The sequence below is a fragment of the Mus caroli genome, unplaced genomic scaffold (genome assembly GCF_978045245.1).
Source record: "Mus caroli unplaced genomic scaffold, Mus_caroli_1 scaffold_14, whole genome shotgun sequence".
Classification (NCBI taxonomy): domain Eukaryota; kingdom Metazoa; phylum Chordata; class Mammalia; order Rodentia; family Muridae; genus Mus; species Mus caroli.
In genome coordinates, this window is record NW_028227269.1 from 88,600,970 (window position 1) to 88,620,317 (window position 19,348).

The following is a 19,348-nucleotide window of genomic DNA, read 5'->3' on the forward strand; positions in this document are numbered from 1 at the left end:
CATAACCTCTGCCCTGCATTCATTAGAGTAAGGATGAACTGTGTTTACGCCTGTACTAATTATGTCTTTTTTTCTTTTCAATCCCAGGAGGTGAATTAGTTATTCCTCTTCTGGTAGAAGACCCTTTAGCTACCCCTCCTATTGCTACTCGTGTACCCTCCATTACACTCCCCCCTACCTTCCGCCCCCTCCTCACCATTATTGAGACCACCAAAGATTCCCTGTCCATGACCTCTGAGGCGGGGTTACCTTGCTTGTCGGACCAAGGCAGCGATGGTTGTGATGATGATGGCTTGGTGATATCTGGGTATGGCTCAGGGGAAACCTTTGACTCTAACCTGCCCCCTACTGATGATGAAGATTTTTACACCACCTTCTCCTTGGTAACAGATAAGAGTCTTTCCACTTCAATCTTCGAAGGTGGCTACAAAGCACATGCGCCCAAGTGGGAATCCAAGGACTTTAGACCTAACAAAGTCTCGGAAACTAGTAGAACTACAACCACCTCTTTGTCCCCTGAGCTGATCCGCTTCACAGCGTCCTCCTCGTCTGGGATGGTGCCCAAATTGCCAGCTGGCAAAATGAATAACCGTGATCTCAAACCCCAGCCTGATATAGTCTTGCTTCCGTTGCCCACTGCCTATGAGCTAGACAGCACCAAACTGAAGAGCCCACTAATTACTTCCCCCATGTTCCGTAATGTGCCCACAGCAAACCCCACGGAGCCAGGAATCAGACGGGTTCCGGGGGCCTCAGAGGTGATCCGGGAGTCCAGCAGTACAACAGGGATGGTCGTCGGCATTGTGGCTGCTGCCGCCCTCTGCATCTTGATCCTCCTGTACGCCATGTACAAGTACAGGAACAGGGACGAGGGGTCCTATCAAGTGGACGAGACGAGGAACTACATCAGCAACTCGGCCCAGAGCAACGGCACGCTCATGAAGGAGAAGCAAGCCAGCTCCAAGAGCGGCCATAAGAAACAGAAAAACAAAGACAAGGAGTATTATGTGTAAACATAACACCACCAGTCGTATGCGAACTTAAAGCAGAATTATTTCTATACACACACCTGAATACTTTGACAATGAGATCTAACTTGTTGAATGTGTTCTGTGAGATGGGGTGTACCACGACTATGGTGGGAAAAACCATTTTTAAAAGGACACATACGATGGTGTATCTCTCTGTGTAATGGTGAGCCATGCTGCAAGGTTGTAGCCTTGGCCCGAAGACAGAAAATTCTCTCTGCCCTGCTGTATCATAAAGCACACACTTAGTGCCCTGGAGCAAGTCCATGACTCCACATGACCTTGGAAGCTTTCTTCTCTCCAGAACATTTGGAAAGGAGTAGAAGACCATATGGCTTACTTGTTCCATAGCTCCAAGTGAGTCTGTAATAATGTTTGTGAATCTTGACTGTAACAATGTTGGGTTATTTTTTGTTTGTTTGTTTAATTATGTAAAAAAACAAAAACAAAAAAATAAGAAAAGAAAAACGCTTAAAAAAAAATACCACAAACAAAACAAGAAACCCAGAAATACCCTTATCTGGTTCTGGCCAGTGTGCGTGTAACTTTCCAAGATCTAAGGGGAAAATAGCTTTTGGGTTTTCATTTATTTTTTTGACAATGACTGCACATAAGAAGAAAAGGAAAAAATATACTCAGAAAAAAAAGTATGAGACTCTTGCCATATGAACTCAAAATCTACCATGGCATTCACTCCATGTAGCAGGTTGTGGTGTCTCTAGAACCAATTGTTAGTTTCCTAATGCTTTGGTGAACCCATGTGGGATGACAAGCCGTTTGAAAAGCAGGTCCCCAGATCTAATTCCAATATTTGCCATTCAAACCTATAACAGATGGGTTTGGGGCTGGTGTTATCAGAGCTATTGGTTTCACTTAACAAATACTGTCCCTGTCCATCAACCCAAAGTGTGTGAACGGGGAAACATAAGCCCCAAGAATTAAAGCAGAGCCTTTCTAAGGGAAGGAAAAAAGGGAAAAGGGGGTGGACTGGATCTGTGAAATGCATGCAAACAAAGAAAAAAAAACACAAAAAAGAAAAGACAATGTTAGCATCTGTTTCAACAGACTGCAGGGGAGTTCCTAACTTGTAACACAACCACAAGTGGTCACACAAGCCAAGTTATGGCAGTGTGTGAAAAATCATAGTTACTTCCCCACCCCCAACATAATAACGGTTTCCATATGGTTTAACTTTGTAGCCTGATGTGAGTAAATCCTTCCCATCTCCTCATGTCTCCTTTCACCCATCTTTTTTTTAAAAAGACAAATAAATAAATGAATAAAGCTGCTGTGACACACACACAAAAGGAATTTAATAGTATAATATATATAAATAAATATATATACAGATATATTTATCATGGTATGTTTGATGGGATGACTGACACAGAAATCTGTTAAAGTCTTGAAGTGGAATGAGAATGTTATTTTAAAAGAAAAATAACAAAACAACAAAAAAGTAAACCTTAAAATGTGAAGAAAGTGTGAGTTTTCGTTTTGTCACAGTTAACTGTGTCAAAGAGAATTTAAACAACAAACAACAGAAACTTCTCAGATTTTGTTTACATATTTTACTACATTTTTGCTGGTATAATCCCTTAGTCGTGTATGTACATACCGCTTTGAGAACTGTTATTTCCTTTCTGTCTGTTTATTTGGTTTGTGTCCCATTCTCTTTCTGTCTTCTTTTTGTAAAGAGGAAACAATGTACAGAGTAATTAAAAAAAAAAAAAACAAACAAACTGGTTTCATGGCCATAGCCATTCAAAAAGCAAGAAGATAAAGCAAGACACATATACTCTCACCGAGGTGGAATGTGTCATCTGGAGGGGCAGGCATATACAATTTCTTTTGTACAGATGAAAACCAATCAGCTGTTTAGATTTAGAAATCTACTCTTGCTGGTCTTTGTAAGTTGCATGAATATTTGACTTTGAAAAAAACAATATCTTAAAGACATGGGGCAGAAGGCACAGTCGAAAACAGTGGTAGCCTTTACTGATGTGTATGGAAAGCAGTGTTCCTCCTTATCTGAGATTTCAATGTGTTAAGAGTTTTCCTTTTTTTTGTTGTTGTCATTAAAAAAGACAGGACTGTACAAGGATATCTAAGCACGATTTTAGATAAATGGCCCAGCCTATATGAAGTTGATTATATCTCGATGTCTGTGACAGATTGCTGTTCTTGGAGTCGTGAGATCTTGTGAACTGATATTCTCCTTTCTTTCTTTCCACTTTTTTTAAAAAACCGGAGTAAAAACTCATTTGTTATATTCCTTTCAGTGTAAGTTAATATTTGGACAGTTTTACGGGAACTTGTGCATTCTGTACGAGAGCTTTCATCGGATTCCTGTTGTGTTCTTTGCAGACCCTGAAAGAGATTTTTTTCATAATGTTGCGATGTTCCTGCTTTTTTCTTTTTCCTTTTCTCTTTGCTTTCCCATTTGCTTTTTCGTTCATGGATATGCTTAGCAATAAAATGTTCTTCCCAAAACCCTGTGTGATGGCACATGTTTATTTTCTTAATGTTGGTAAAAAAAATTTTGGGCACAGAGCTAAGTATGTCATATTTTACTAAGAGTCGAGGAAACTAGAACCACGTTCATGTGCTCTAGGCTGTCCTGACCACGTACTAATGCCAGAGTGATCCAAAGGGCATATTCACGAGATGAGCTAATCCCCACTCTACCTGAAGTCTTTGGGTTCAGATTGCTGTGATGGACAAAGAGGAGGAGAAGCTGCATTCCAGAAAGGTAAGATGGCAGAAGCATTGTATTCTGAAAAACACTGCTGGAGGCTTTGCTATCAAAACTCCTTGGTAAGTGTTTTCTACAAGTCAAAACACGTTGAGCACTATTCAATAATTATATTCAGACATACCCATAAACAGAAAGTTTTGGGTATCCTTTTTGCTAAGCTTCCCTTCAGAGTACAGAAGAAAATACAAAGCTTCATTGAATTATAAAATAAAACTTGAATGAGTTTCTAAGTTTTACTAGTTTCTTTCTAGCATTTCCACCTATCAGATTCTTCATCTACTCAGGTTAGCTTGTACTGTTCTCATAGCAATGGAACTTTTGACACACATTTCATTTGCCAACTAGGTTGCACCCCATTTTGCACCATGATCCCCAATTTCAACTAAATGACTATCCTCTAACCAGTTCTAAAATACACCATTATGTGCCTTCAAGTTTTGTTAGTGGCATAGTTATACAGTTGACTTTCTTGTCAATGGGTTGAAATCTGGTACAATGATGCCAAATTATATGAAGTTCTTTTTTATAGTTATTATCTCAGATAATTACTTAATAATTACTTTTAAAAAACCATCACTGGAAAGAGAGGCCCATTGGTCTTGCAAACTTTATATGCCCCAGTACAGGGGAATGCCAGGGCCAAAAAATGGGAATGGGTGGGTAGGGAAGTGGGGGGGAGGGTATGGGGGACTTTTGGGATAGCATTGTAAATGTAATTGAGGAAAATACGTAATAAAAAATATTTAAAAAAAAAGAAAAAAATCATCAATGCCCATGATGTGCCAGGTACTCTGTTGCTTCGATCTATGTGATCTGTTAAATCTACTTCAAAGATGAGGGAACACACCACAAATATCTCAAGCAAAGCTCATTTAATACCTTTCAAATCATGTTAATAGCCACATTATGTTTACCTGGAAGCCAATGCACAACACATAGACTCTAAAGGTATGTGGAGTTGGTTGATGTCCCAGATGTACTACTGAGTATGCATGGCTCAATTTCACAAACTCTCCGACATTTCTCTTCTGCAAAAGTATAGATAGATAGATAGATAGATAGATAGATAGATAGATAGATAGATAGATAGATAGATAGATTAAAACTCAGTGACTTAATTAGGCAAGGTAGGATTTTTAGGTTTGAAAATCACTTACAGTAATATAAAGATCTTTACTTTGTTTTCCATATAGAGGAGGTTCTTCATCCTAGCCTCTTTTGTGTTGTCAATTATGCCCTATTCTCTATGTGATAAGTTCCTTCTCTCTTTGGATATTCTTTATCCCAAATGAAACTCAGTAAAATAATTTACTTAGTAATTATCAAACAGCATAGCCAAGTAATTTCCAGGCTTACTAGGTATAACTGAGAAGCATATCCCCAACTACCAAACATATATCATAGACACAGAGTTACACATGTGTGTCTAGCAGAATTTAAACAAAGGTCTAGAAGTTTGGTTTAACAAAATAAGGACTTTTCTTTTGAAAAATGTTGAAGTTAAGAATTTTGCAGCTAAATCTTGCACTGAAGTTCTCAGACAGTAGCTCACTACAGTTCCCATGATGACTGAAGTGGTACTTGTTGGGAGACATTGCTACAAGTCCATTCACAGCAACAATGTTCCATTGTTGTTCAGTGAAAGAGTTGATATGGCACTGTCCCTTTCCGGTAAGTTTAAATTCTGCCCTGGGTTTGGGAATAAGAAGGCTTAGTTCCAAATCTGTTCCTCAATACAGGCCCGCTCTTTGTCAGCTGTGACACTTGACTCTACTCACCTCTTCTTGGAAACCATAAAGGTATCACATACCTTGCAGTGTTGTCAAATTATGTAATCTAGTGTGGATATAATTTCTGAACACAATTCTTGGACCATGGCCATGAAGTAATAGTGGCTAATTATTTTAAACAAAACAAAACAAAACAAAACAAAACAAAACAAAACAAAACAAAACAAAACAAAACAAAACAAAACAAAACAAAACAGTCAGTCCTTATTATAGCAAAAAGAATCCAGAATTTCTTCTGAAAGTCTTAAAAAGATACTTATTGGAGGTTGGCAAAACAATCATTTTATTCCATTACCTGAACTGACTTTCTGTATTTCACTACAATTAACATATATATATATATTACACTCATATATATATATATGTGTGTGTGTGTGTGTGTGTGTGTGTGTGTGTGTATTCCTGACTCTTTGATCCCCTTTTGAGTCTTCCAACAGTCTTCCACACAGCTCTCTAAAATCCCAACTTTTAGTCGACTTCTGGGTGCATATGCCTTAAGCAAGGCTTATGTGGTAATGCATTCTGTGCTTCAGAGGGCCATCTTCTGTGATGCCAAATTTATAGGCTAACCATTGCTTTAGAGCAGTGGTTCTCAATTTTCTTTTATGCAGTTCCCCCTGCTGTCATAATCTTTAGCCATAAAATTATTTTGTTGTTACATTGTGATTGTAATTCTGATACTATTATAAATTACAATGTAAATATCTGATATGCAGATGACCTTAGCAACCTTGTTAATGGGTTGTTCAATCCCCAAAGAAGTTGTGACCCATAGACTGAGAACTGCTGCTTTAGAGACTCCTTGAAATTCTAAATTAGGTCTCTTCTTGTGAACTCTCTAAATCTTTCTACACACTATATACATCATGGACTATTTTGACATCCTTTTTTTTTGACATTTTTTCAATTCAACAAACATTTTTTGAATACTTTGTCCCTTGACGAACAATCTATTACGGCCTGTTATTTCTTTGTTTCATTGAAGAGAGAAAATAGCAATTAGGATTTTAACCCCTTTGTTTCTCATACAGGTCTAGATACAGTTTTAATCACGGAATTTGAACTTTCTCCAAAAGTATCCAAATCCTGTATTTGATCCAGAAAAAAAAAACTATTACACTGTTATTGGGTTGATAATTAATATATTTATTGAAAGTTTTATAAATAAATAGTGTAACTGAAACTAAGGATCTTAAACAGATTAATATAGTAAGAATGTCCAAATATGTACACTGTTCTGAATACAAGTCAGCTGTCAAAAAGTACAGACAGTTCTTCGAGGATTCAGAATACTTTATTTGAAGGAATAATGATGTGCAAAAAGGCCTTGAAGAATTAAAAATGGTTATAGCCTTGTTACAGGCTAATAAAAGCTCACATTTATAATTTCAATAGCACATCATGAAAATAATGACTAGTAAGGATTTCGAATCTTGTCAGTATAAGGAAGGAGAAGAATGACAGACAGGCATGGGAAGCTCTGGTCACGGGACAGAATGTCACTGGGCATAGAGGACGTAAGCATGTTGGAACAAGGTCATAATTGATCTCTACTCAGTAGGCCTGAAAGATGAGAGGAGGAACCAAAATTCTAAATCAGGTGCTAATTGAAGAACACTGGCAAGAAGAGAACCTTATGCCACAGGAAAAAAGACATCAAGCAGAAGCTTCCATAGTTTTGAGATAACAGAAGGTGAGGAAGGTTTAAGAAGAGAGTCTCATTGTTGAAAACAAATAGAGATGGAAAGGCCACCTAGAAGCAGCGCTATAAGCACATAGAGGAGTTTGCTGATTTAATGAGTTAATGAAATGACTTTTTTTTTATTCATATGAATAAGAAAACTACACACACACATGCACACACACACACACACAATGTTTATGCATTTGTTTTTATACAGTCTTCCACTATGTAGTCTTGTCTAGTACTTGCTAGCTAGTACTTGTAGTAATTGGTTATATAGACCAGTCTAGCCTCAAACAGAAGTTTATCTGCCTTTGCCTCCCATGTTCTAGGACTGAAGTTATGTGCCACCATTTGAAGTAACTTTTTGGCATTTTTTTGAAGTAACTTTTAGGCATCAGTACTAAATCAGCTAGCATTACCTAGGAGTAATACTTGAATATTTGAAACTTTATTGTGAAATATGGTTGACAGATACCTTCATGATTGTGTAGACTACAGGGGAAAAAAAAGGACTGGAGAGATTGGTCTGTGGTTAAGAGCTTGTACTGCTCTTGCAGAGGACCCAAATTCAGTTCCTAAAGCCATGTCAGGTGTGTCACAAAGACCTGTAATTTCAGCTCCAGGTATCTGATGCTTCTGGCTAGCACAGGTTCTCTCTCTCTCTCTCTCTCTCTCTCTCTCTCTCTCTCTCTCTCTCACACACACACACACACACACACACACACACACTTAAAATTAAAATAAGAAAGACAGAAAATGCAAGTATAAAAGAAAATAAACATGAAGAACTTAAATGACTTCTCTGAGGTCACATGGTGAGAGAGAGAGAGAGAGAGAGAGAGAGAGAGAGAGAGAGAGAGAGAGAGAGAGAGATGGAAAATCCAATCTTGTAAGTCTTAATTTAGAACCCCTCCAATTACATAATGATTTCTTTAGAGAATCCATTTTCTATTTTTTTAGGAACAATTGAAAGAAAACCTCAAAGAAAGGATGATAGGATGCTGTATGAATTCATTCATCCTTTCATTCATCTACTCAAGCTGTTATGATAAAAAAATTAAAAACTATCATCTGAGGTAACGAACAGAAATTTCTCACAGTTCCAGAAACTGGGAGCCTCACATAAAGGTCTAAAAGACTCAGTTTTCTGACTTATAGACAGCCATCCCTTTGTTATGTGTGCACATGATCTTTATTGTCCCCATGAGCAATGAGAAAGAAAGCCACCTAACTTCTCTTTGCAAAACTACTAATAGGATTGGATAGTGTCCTTTCCTGATGGCCCTACATAAAAGTACAGCTACATTTTGAGTTAGGATTTAAATATATGAACTTGGTGTGGGGCAATTTCCAGTCTGTAGAAGATATATGTTAGGTACGTCTAAAGCAAACCTTCTAAAGGACCGAGAGAGTGGCATATAGAAGCAGCTCTAATGTTGAAATAATACCATGGGCCAGATCAAAGAGTAAGCAAAACCAGAAAAGACTGAACTATAGCATACAGTGGAATCCTATGAGCAGGGGCCAAGACAGGAGAATATTAGGATTGTGTAAACAAACAGCCATCAAAGAAAGCCAGATCATTGAGATGTAGAAAATAAATAACGTGAGTCTCAAGAGGTCCTGAAATAATCTGTGTTTAGAAAAGTATGTTCTAGAATCAGTATACCATGGCTTACATTGTGATGCCATGGCTCTAGATAATTAGCTCAACTAAAGGCTCAGGTGTCAAGTTTGTAATTACATTATGCCTGTCTTGCAGGTGTATTGGGAAAGATTAAATGAAGTAATCCATGTAAATTCTTAGCATATGCCTGGTATCTAATAAATCTTAATAAATATGGCTCATTAAAACAATATACACACATACAACAAAACAAAACAAAAACCACAAAAGCAGAAATTACAGCTGCAGCTGTGTCATGCCAACACCAAAGACCTTAGTAAAGCATAGAGAAGTAGTTAGGTCTGGTTCTTCCTAGCCCTATACACCAAGAAATAATCCTTAGACTCAAAATATATTAACAAATAGCTTGGCCATATAGCTAGGCTCTTCTCTGGCTAGAATCATAACTAAACATAACCCTTTTATTTTAATCTACATTCTGCCTTGTAGCTGGTTACCTGTGCTCACATACCATGTCTCCATCTCCTTACATCTTCCTGATCGATTCTCCTGCCCAGTTCTCTCCTAGAATTCTCCTTCTCCTGGATGCTCCACCTCCCATTTCCTACCTAACCCATAGGCCTTTTTGATTGACAGGTGATGCATCCATATAGTACACAAGATACTCTCTACCAAGTAGGACTGGAGAGATTGCTCATGAGTTGAGAACATTGCTTCAGTGGTTGAGAGATCACTGGCTGTTTTCCCAGAGAACCTGTGTTTGATTGCCAGCACTTAGTATTTCGCAGCTTACTACCATCTGTTAAGTCCAGTTCCAGGAAATCTGATGTCCTCCTCTGGCCCCCATGGGCATTGCACACACAGGATACACAATGCATTCAGTCAAAACACTTATACATAAACAATAAAAATAAAGGAAAAATATTTTTGAAAATATATGTTATACAATCATTTTGTGTATTTCTTTGATTCCTTTCCTCCCTTTGCCAAGAAAATATGCACTTCAATTACCTCTCACTAAAAAAATGTTCAGTGTTACTGACAATGTACTTCTAAGCTCTCACTTGGCTGAGTCCCAAAACCCTGCTTGTCCTGATTCTTTAGCCCTGTATATGAGGTCCCAGCTCTAGACTCTCAGCTATCCTGTGGTAGCAAGTCAGTTAAACACTGAAAAGGCGAGATGCCTTCAGACAATTCTACCCCTAACATATTATCTGTATTTTGCTTTTAATTGAACATTGCCCTGGATATTTTCAGATAGTCACCCAATAAAGAGAAAAGTACAACAGAACCCTGTTTACCCACCATTTCATTTCAGGATTTTAATTATTTCATTTTCTTTGAAGTCACCATCCAATAGAAAACTACAGTTCAATATTACTCATTGTTTAAAAAAAATAGCAACAACAAAAGGGAACACTCATTGAATTATCTCTGAGTCTCTGGGTCTTAGCCTTGATCGCTGTGCTTCTGGCTTTGTAAACTTTTATTCTTTCTGATGGACAATTAAAAACACAATTCCATTTCTTTATCCAAGACCACACAGAAGAAGAGATTAACTGCAAACTGGACTCTTCATCATTTAATGAGATTGCCTGAAAGCTGAAAAGGATATTCAGCAGGTTGCTATTTGAATTTAAGTGTACTCAATTGCTTTTCAAAATGAATGAAAAATCCATAGATCATAGATAGCTGCTATGTCTTTTGTAAGATGTGGCATTGTGTGTTAGAATCTTCTTCAAGGAAATGGGTAAGGAGGAATACTAATTCATACATGTAGAAATGAACAACTATTCACTTTACCCTTAGAAATTCAGGTACCAATCTACTCCTGTTTTTCAGTAGTTAATCTAATGTATTTGTATTAAATAATAGTACACTGAGTTATACCAGATGACCATGGAGAAAAGATTCATTAAGTGATATATATATATGCAGCATAAATTTTCTCTTCTTTATTTGAATTCCCCTCCTATTTTTGACCTAGAATTCTCCTGAGTGTTGTGAGTAGAGGATCAAAAACATACAAATGTATATTGGCTATCTGATAGCACATTCTGCTTTATCACAGAGCAAGTGTCAAGAGAAGGTACAGACTGAACCACCAGGAAATGTTTGTCACTTGATTTCATGGGATGGAATGAAATGGAAAATACTTGGTTTCAACCAGTTAACAACTTTTCCTTTTCTACTCTGTTCTGTGCCTCCTGGATCATTTCAGTTTAGTTTAGTTTGAGTTTTTAGAGAGCCAGAAAATTACATCCAAACACCCTTAAACAAGGTTGCTTAGGTTTTCAAGAACACACAGTAGTGTAGACAGAAGGTAGATGAAATGTGGGGAGGGGTCACTAAAGCTGAAAATGATGACAGTGCCTGATATGTTAGTGTAGTTTGGAGAAATTCACCTTTGTGATATGATTAGCAACTGGATGTATACTGGTTTCCAACTCAAAAAAAGAAGACAAGGATGGCTCTTTATCAGGACCCAGACAACAGCAAGGATGGAGGATACACAGTGGATCTGCTCTGACTTCCTACATTGGCTGTTCTTGCTCAGAAGGTAGGTCTACATTAATGTATAATGATTTTTCTCCCTTGCTCTCCTTTCCTCTATCTATCTATCTATCTATCTATCTATCTATCTATCTATCTATCTATCATCTCTCTCACTCTTCAGAAGTAATGTGATAAGCTCTGAATTATACACTCACATACAATTCCTTAAATTTTAGATTTTAAAATTTAATTTTAAACTTCTTTACGCAGTGACAGAAAGACCATATTTTTAAAAATATGCTTGGCCATTCTAAGCCATGTGTCTACCACAGTGGACAGGCCTCCCCTGACTTCTTCATTTGGCAGGTGACCATCAGTGCAATATGATGACCCTGATGTGACTGGAGTGGTTGATATTTTCTCACAGATGGACAGTTACTTATCATAAGTTTGCAAGTATATGATATTAATAACTTCAGATACAGATAAATTAATGGGATTTGAACAAAAAATAAAAGAAGAAAATTTGATATTGGGCCATCAGAGTTAATAATGAACATTTTTATATTTTTTATGTCAAGGAATGTAGAAATTAGTATTATTTTTACATGTGATTTTGATATTTTCTACTCATATTCACACCAGAAAGTCTTTATGTGTACTTAAGTTAAAGAATTTTGTCAGCACTAGAACCTATTACAAGATGCTCAGATGAAACAATGGATCACAAATGTCTGTGAAGAATGTCCACTGTCCTCTGGCCAGGGATGCATAAGCACTAGGGACTTTGGTACACAGGATATGGATAACACAGAGGGTGTTATTTCTCTCACATCACCACAAACAAGTATAACTGTCTATTTTTGTTCTTGATTAATTAATTAATTAATTAATTAATTAATTAATTAATTTTTTCCAGCTCTCTCTTCTCTTCTCCCCCCTTGTCTTGAAGCTAGACAAGGCAGACAGGCTAGGGGAAAGGGACCCAGAAGTAGGCAATGTAGTCAGAGACAGCCCCTGCTGCTGCTGCTGTTGGGAATCTCACATGAAGATCCAGCTCCACAACTGTTACATATGTGCATAGGACCTAGGTTCTTCCCATGCATGATCTCTGGTTGTCAGTTCAGTCTCTATGAACCCCTATGGGCCTAGGCTAGCTGATTTTGTAGGTTTTCTTGTAGTGTCCTTTACCCTTCTTGGCTCATTCAATCCTTCCTTTCCCTCTTCCACAGGATTCCCCAAGGTCCACTCAATGTTTGGCTATGGTTTTCTGTATCAGTTGCTTGGTGAAGCCTCCCTGATGACAGTTATACTAGGTTCCTGTCTGGAAGCATAGCACAATGTCATTAATAGTGTCCGAGTGGGCTCCCTCTAATGGCATGGGTCTCAAGCTGGGCTACTCATTGGTTGACCTTTCCCTCAAATTCTAGTTCATCATTTACCCCTGCACATCTTGTAGGCAAAACAAATTGTGAGTCTAAAATTTGTGGTTGGGTTGGTGTCTTAATCCCTCCATTTGAAGTCCTGCCTGGTTACAGGAGATAGCTGGTTCAGGCTCCTTATTTCCTATTGCTAGGCGTTTTAGTTAGGGTTAACCTCACAAGTTCCCAGAGTTTCCAGTGACCTAGGTTTCTATCTAGTCCCATAAATGCCCCACTCAATCCAGTTCTATCTCCCTCCATCCTCCTTGAATCTTATCCTTACTGTTCCCATACCCATCCCCACCCATTTCCTTCCCTCCCTCCAGCTCTACTGTCTAATATATATCCCTCTACTCAATAAGATTCAAGTGTCTCTGCTTGAGCCATCCTTTTTACTTAACTTCTTTGGGTCTGTGCTTTGTAGCATGGTTATCCCGAACTTGATGACTAATATTCACTTATAGGTGAGTGCATACCATGTTTATCTTTCTGTGTCTGGGTTTCCTTACTCAGTTCCATCCATTTGCCTGCACATTTCATGTTGTTATTGTTTTTGATGGCTGAGTGGCTGAGTATTACTTGGTTGTATAAATGAACTTCCTTTCTATCCATTCTTTGGTTGAGGGATATTTGGGGTGTTTCCAGTTTCTGGAAAGCTATTTTTTAAAATAAAAGCTGAGAAAGTGTCCTATGAACTCATAATAAACACAGTTGAACAAGTGTCCAAGCACAGTGGAGATTCTTTTGAGTTTATGCTCTGGAGTGGTATATCTGGGTCTTGAGGTAAATCTATTCCCAGTTTTCTGAAAAAACACCAAATTGATTTCTCAAGTCGAATTGAACCAGAAGTAAATCCACATACCTATGAACACTTGATTTCTGACAAAGAAACCAATGGTAAAAAAGAAAATATTTTCAACAAATAGTGATTGTTCCACTGGATTTCTGTATGTAGAAGAATATGTATAGATAGATCCATATCTATGATCCTGCACAAACTCGAGTCCAAGAGAATCAGGGACCTCACAAAACAGAATATATTAAATCTGATAGAGGAGAAAGTAGAGAATACCCTCAAACATATTGGCACAGGAGGTTACTTGAATAGAACACCACCATCTCAGGCATTAATATCAACAATTAATAAATGGGACCTCATGACACTGAAAAGCTTCTGTAAGGCAAAGGACACCATCGAAAGGACAAAATGTCAGCCTACAGAATGGGAAAAGTTTTTTTTTTCCATTTCTGTTTATTTTTTAAAGCAGATACACAGCAAACACCAGAATATGAGTTTTATGCTAAATACATTTGATTTGAGAGCAGTTATCTCATGCTGCCAGAATAGCCCTAAGGATTAAGATAGTTTATTGGGATCAAACGCCTGAGAGATTTGTTATAGCATAGGCTGTTTAGTCCTGCCCATTAAAATGCCGACTATGCTTATTTCTTTGCCTCTCTCCCATCTCTTTTCCTCTTTCCTTCATAACCTATATTCTATTATGTTATTTTCCCATGCTTTCAGATGAATCTACTTAGATTTTTAAACCTTCTCAAAATTGAGTCCTTGGAAACCCTTCTGATTTTATGGTTACTGGGGGAATAGACATATATACTACTCATCTACGTTTTAGGAATGTTAAGTCCCTGATTAACAACCAAAATCTATAGAAATAGAATTGTAAGGGACTGTCTCAGGACTAGGGGAACAGAAACACATTTTGAATAACTTAACTTGAATAAATACAAACACCCTGGCAATCAGGATGTAGAGTGTAAGGCCAGGCAAAAGCGAAGCTAATTTTCTGCCAGTCATATGCATTACTTGGATAAGAGCAGGAACTATATGCTTTATAGGCAAATTCTATGCAAATTCTATGTTAAATGTTCAACAAGGCAGATGAGTTTACACACAATATATCAGCTTTCAGGAAAATAGATGTGAGACAGACAATATTACCACTTAAGCAAGATAGCCCAGGGGATGCTGCTGGGGGTGTTGATAATGCAGCACATTCACAAGAGAGCCAGGCATGGAGTCTGTTAGGCTGAGTGATATGATGCTATGAAAACTGAGGCGGGTCAGAAATGTTTGCTGTGGTGCCTGGATAAATTCATCCTGAATCTTTCATAATGATCATAGTTCATGGCACTGAGGAGAGTTCCCATGTGAACACATCTCTGTCATTCTCAACTCTTCATGGCCTTCTTGGTACTACTTTTGAGAAAACTGGGTCAGCCATTGTTAAATAGTACATCCATATACCTGAACACCTTTTCATAACAAAGGAGCCATCCAACTCTTATTTTCCTTTGTTCTCTTTCTCCCTTTCTTATATCCTTCCTTCCTTTTATTTTTCTTCTTCTTTCTATACATCCCCACCCATACACAAACACACATGAAATAAAACTTATAAAATATAACTGAGCTGTCTGTATTTGTCTGATGTCTGATAATTCTGTGGATCTCTGGTGAATTATTTGGGTAATAGATACAAAAGGAAGCTGGCTTACTAGAGGCAAGTAATAAACAAAGATGTGGAGAGCACAGTGAATTGAAAGCTAAGTGTTTGCCAAACTCCTTGTTTTAAAGGCCTCTCCTGCACTCCTCGTAAAAATCCTTTGAGCTCAGCACTTTCTCTCATCTTGTCACAGCTGAGAAAACTCAAGCCTAGGAAGTTTCAGTGACTAGTCCAAAGTCACCCTCTAAGTAAGTTGTGGACTCAGAATTTGATCCTTTCTTACTGCCCCAGAACTTTGAAACAAGGTAAATTCAGTGTTAGTCTTCATAACTTAGGGTTTTATTGAAGTGAAGAGAAACTATGACCAAGGCAAAACCTGTAAAGGAAAACATTTAATTGAGATTGGCTTACATTTCAAAGGTTTAGTCCATTATCGTCATATTGGAAAGAATGGCAGCATGCAGGTAGACATGGTGCTGCAGAAGGAGCTGAGACCATATCCCGGTTGACAGGCAGCATGAAGAGAAATGAGTCACTAGGCCTGGCTTGAGGTATATGGATGATTTGCCTGTGCACCACATCCCTGCACTGTCCATGGAGGTCACAAGAGGGATTCAGATCTCCTAGGACTGAAGTTACAGACAGTATGAGCTGACACGTTAGTCTTGGGACTTGAACCTAGGTCTGGTAGAAGAACAGCCAATGCCCTTAAATACTGAGCCATCTCTCCAGTCACAACAGTCCCAATTTCATTACAATGCTTAGGAGTTTTAATCCTAAAAAACCTTGTGATATCAGGGTTTGTTTGTTTGTTTGTTTGATTTTGGTTTTTGGCTTTTAGTTTTTGTTTTTTGGAAATAGGGTTTCTCTGTGTAATAGAGTCCTGGCTATCCTAGACTCACTTTGTCAACCAGGCTGGCCTTGAACTAACAGAAATCCACTGACTCTGCCTCCTGAGTGCTGGTATTAAAGATGTGCACCCCCATGCCCAGCTCTAGACTTTTCTATTTTTGTATTGTATTTGGGAAAATTCAGAAGTGGGTGATAAATCTAACATTAAATATCAGCCCACAAGACAGAGCTAAGGGTTTCAGATTCTAAATTCCACATTGTTTATTCCACACCTCCCATACCTAAAATCAGGACATCCCCACCTCAAGGTTTTTGGCGGGTGGGGTAGGGGGCACTGTCAAGTTCCACAAGGGGACTCTCATTACTTTCCCACCAGGATTAAAAGAATGGCATGATGAGCTGTTATTTGTCTTTTAAGTCCATTAATAATAATGTTGGCTGGATCCAAAACATGATCACTTTTCTTATTTATTTTGATTTTTATCAAAGCAATATAAATGTGTGGTTCATGACAAATTAAAACTTACTATGAAGACTACTCCCCAACTGCACATTCCTCAGTTCCATCCTCATTCTGCTATCCAAAGGTAGCCATATTTTCTCTTAGCTGTTTTTTCTGTTAATTACACTCCCCTTTTTAAATAAAGCATGCACCTATCCTATGAATTATAAATAACAAATTTTATAACATGGAACATAATTTTTTCTCTCAGCCATCTAATTTTTTATTATTCTTTTTTTGTAACATGTTATGATCATAGTTATGGTCATAGTAACATAGTTTTGGTACTTTGCTGATTGAGATAATACAAATATCAATCATTCCTCAAATGATGATCATCACTGCAGTGTACTAACCTTTGCTGTATGAACAGTAGTTCCTGGAATGGATAATAGCCTTTTCTTCCACGTTCTTTTTTTTTTTTAATTTTTATTAGGTATTTTCCTCATTTACATTTCCAATGCTATTCCAAAAGTCCCCTATACCCTCCCCCCCAACACCCCTACCCACCCACTCCCACTTTTTGGCCCTGGCATTCCCCTGTACTGGGGCATATAAAGTTTGCAAGTCCAATGGGACTCTCTCTGCAGTGATGGCCGACTAGGCCATCTTTTGATACATATGCAGCTAGAGTCAATAGCTCAAGGGTACTGGTTAGTTCATAATGTTGTTCTACCTATAGGGTTGCAGATCCCTTTAGCTCCTTGGGTACTTCAGAGTTTTTTGTTTGTTTGTTTGTTTGTTTTGTTTTGTTTTTGGCTGTTTCAAACATTTTTTTCTTTTTTTTTAATATTTTTATTACATATTTTCCTCAATTACATTTCCAATGCTATCCCAAAAGTCCCCCATCGCGCCCCCCACTTCCCTACCCACCCATTCCCATTCTTTTGGCCCTGGCATTCCCCTATATTGGGGCATATAAAGTTTGCAAGTCCAATGGGCCTCTCTTTCCATTGATGGCCGACTAGGCCATCTTTCAATACATATGCAGCTAGAGACAAGAGCTCCGGGGTTCTGGTAAGTACATCATGTTGTTCCAACAATAGGATTGCAGATCCCTTTAGCTCCTTGGGTACTTTCTCTAGCTTCTCCATTGGGAGCCCTGTGATACATCCAATAGCTGACTGTGAACATCCACTCCTGTGTTTGCTAGGCCCCGGCATCGTCTCACAAGAGACAGCTATATTTGGGTCCTTTCAGCAAAATCTTGCTAGTGTATGCAATGGTGTCAGCGTTTAGAAGCTGATTATGGGACGGATCCTTGGATACGGCAGTCTCTAAATGGTCCATCCTTTCATCACAGCTCCGAACTTTGTCTCTGTAACTCCTTCCCTGGGTGTTTTGTTCCCAATTCTAAGAAGGTGCACAGTGTCCACACTTTGGTCTTCATTCTTCTTGAGTTTCATGCGTTTATCAAATTGTATCTTATATCTTGGGTATCCTAAGTTTTGGGCTAATATCCACTTATCAGTGAATACATATTGTGTGAGTTCTTTTGTGATTGTGTTACTTCACTCAAGATGATGCCCTCCAGGTCCATCCATTTGGCTAGGAATTTCATAAATTCATTCTTTTTAATAGCTGAGTAGTACTCCATTGTGTAAATGTACCATAATTTCTGTATCCATTCCTCTGTTGAGGGACATCTGGGTTCTTTCCAGCTTCTGGCTATTATAAATAGGGCTGCTATGAACATAGTGGAGCATGTGTCCTTTTTTACCGGTTGGGACATCTTCTGGATATATGCCCAGGAGAGATATTGCTGGATCCTCCGGTAGTACTATGTCCAATTTTCTGAGGAACCGCCAGACTGATTTCCAGAGTGGTTGTACAAGCTTGCAATCCCACCAACAATGGAGGAGTGTTCCTCTTTCTCCACATCCTCGCCAGCATCTGCTGTCACCTGAATTTTTGATCTTAGCCATTCTGACTGGTGTGAGGTGGAATCTCAGGGTTGTTTTGAGTTGCATTTCCCTGATGATTAAGGATGTTGAACATTTTTTCAGGTGTTTCTCTGCCATTCGGTATTCCTCAGGTGAGAATTCTTTGTTCAGTTCTGAGCCCCATTTTTTAATGGGGTTATTTGACTTTCTGGAGTCCACCTTCTTGAGTTCTTTATATATATTGGATATTAGTCCCTTATCTGATTTAGGATAGGTGAAGATCCTTTCCCAATCTGTTGGTGGTTTTTTTGTCTTATTGATGGTGTCTTTAGCCTTGCAGAAGCTTTGTAGTTTCATGAGGTCCCACTTGTCAATTCTCGATCTTACAGCACAAGCCATTACTGTTCTATTCAGGAATTTTTCCCCTGTGCCCATATCTTCAAGGCTTTTCCCCACTTTCTCCTCTATAAGTTTCAGTGTCTCTGGTTTTATGTGAAGTTCCTTGATCCACTTAGACTTGACCTTAGTACAAGGAGATAGGAATGGATCGATTCTCATTCTTCTACATGTTAACAGCCAGTTGTGCCAGCACCATTTGTTGAAAATGCTGTCTTTCTTCCACTGGATGTTTTTAGCTCCCTTGTCGAAGATCAAGTGACCGTAGGTGTGTGGGTTCATTTCTGGGTCTTCAATTCTATTCCATTGGTCTATTTGTCTGTCACTATACCAGTACCATGCAGTTTTTATCACAATTGCTCTGTAGTAGAGCTTTAGGTCCGGCATGGTGATTCCACCAGAGGTTCTTTTATCCTTGAGAAGAGTTTTTGCTATCCTAGGTTTTT

At 38.3% G+C, this 19,348-nt stretch overlaps 1 protein-coding gene across 22 annotated transcripts in view; it reads left to right on the forward strand.

Moving 5' to 3' along the window:
• Positions 1-3,514, forward strand: part of Nrxn3 (neurexin 3) — a 1,606,331-nt gene extending 1,602,817 nt beyond the window's left edge. For 10 of the 22 annotated variants that reach the window (XM_085830587.1, XM_029484662.2, XM_085830589.1 and 7 more), the window contains one exon: positions 712-3,514. In XM_085830587.1, coding sequence (XP_085686713.1) covers positions 712-1,013 — 302 coding nt within the window. In that variant the 3' untranslated portion in view covers positions 1,014-3,514. Of the gene's footprint in view, positions 1-87 lie in introns of all 22 variants that reach the window. The other 12 variants (XM_029484639.2, XM_085830582.1, XM_085830586.1 and 9 more) reach the window with 3 other exon arrangements.
• Positions 3,515-19,348: the final 15,834 nt, after the last annotated feature.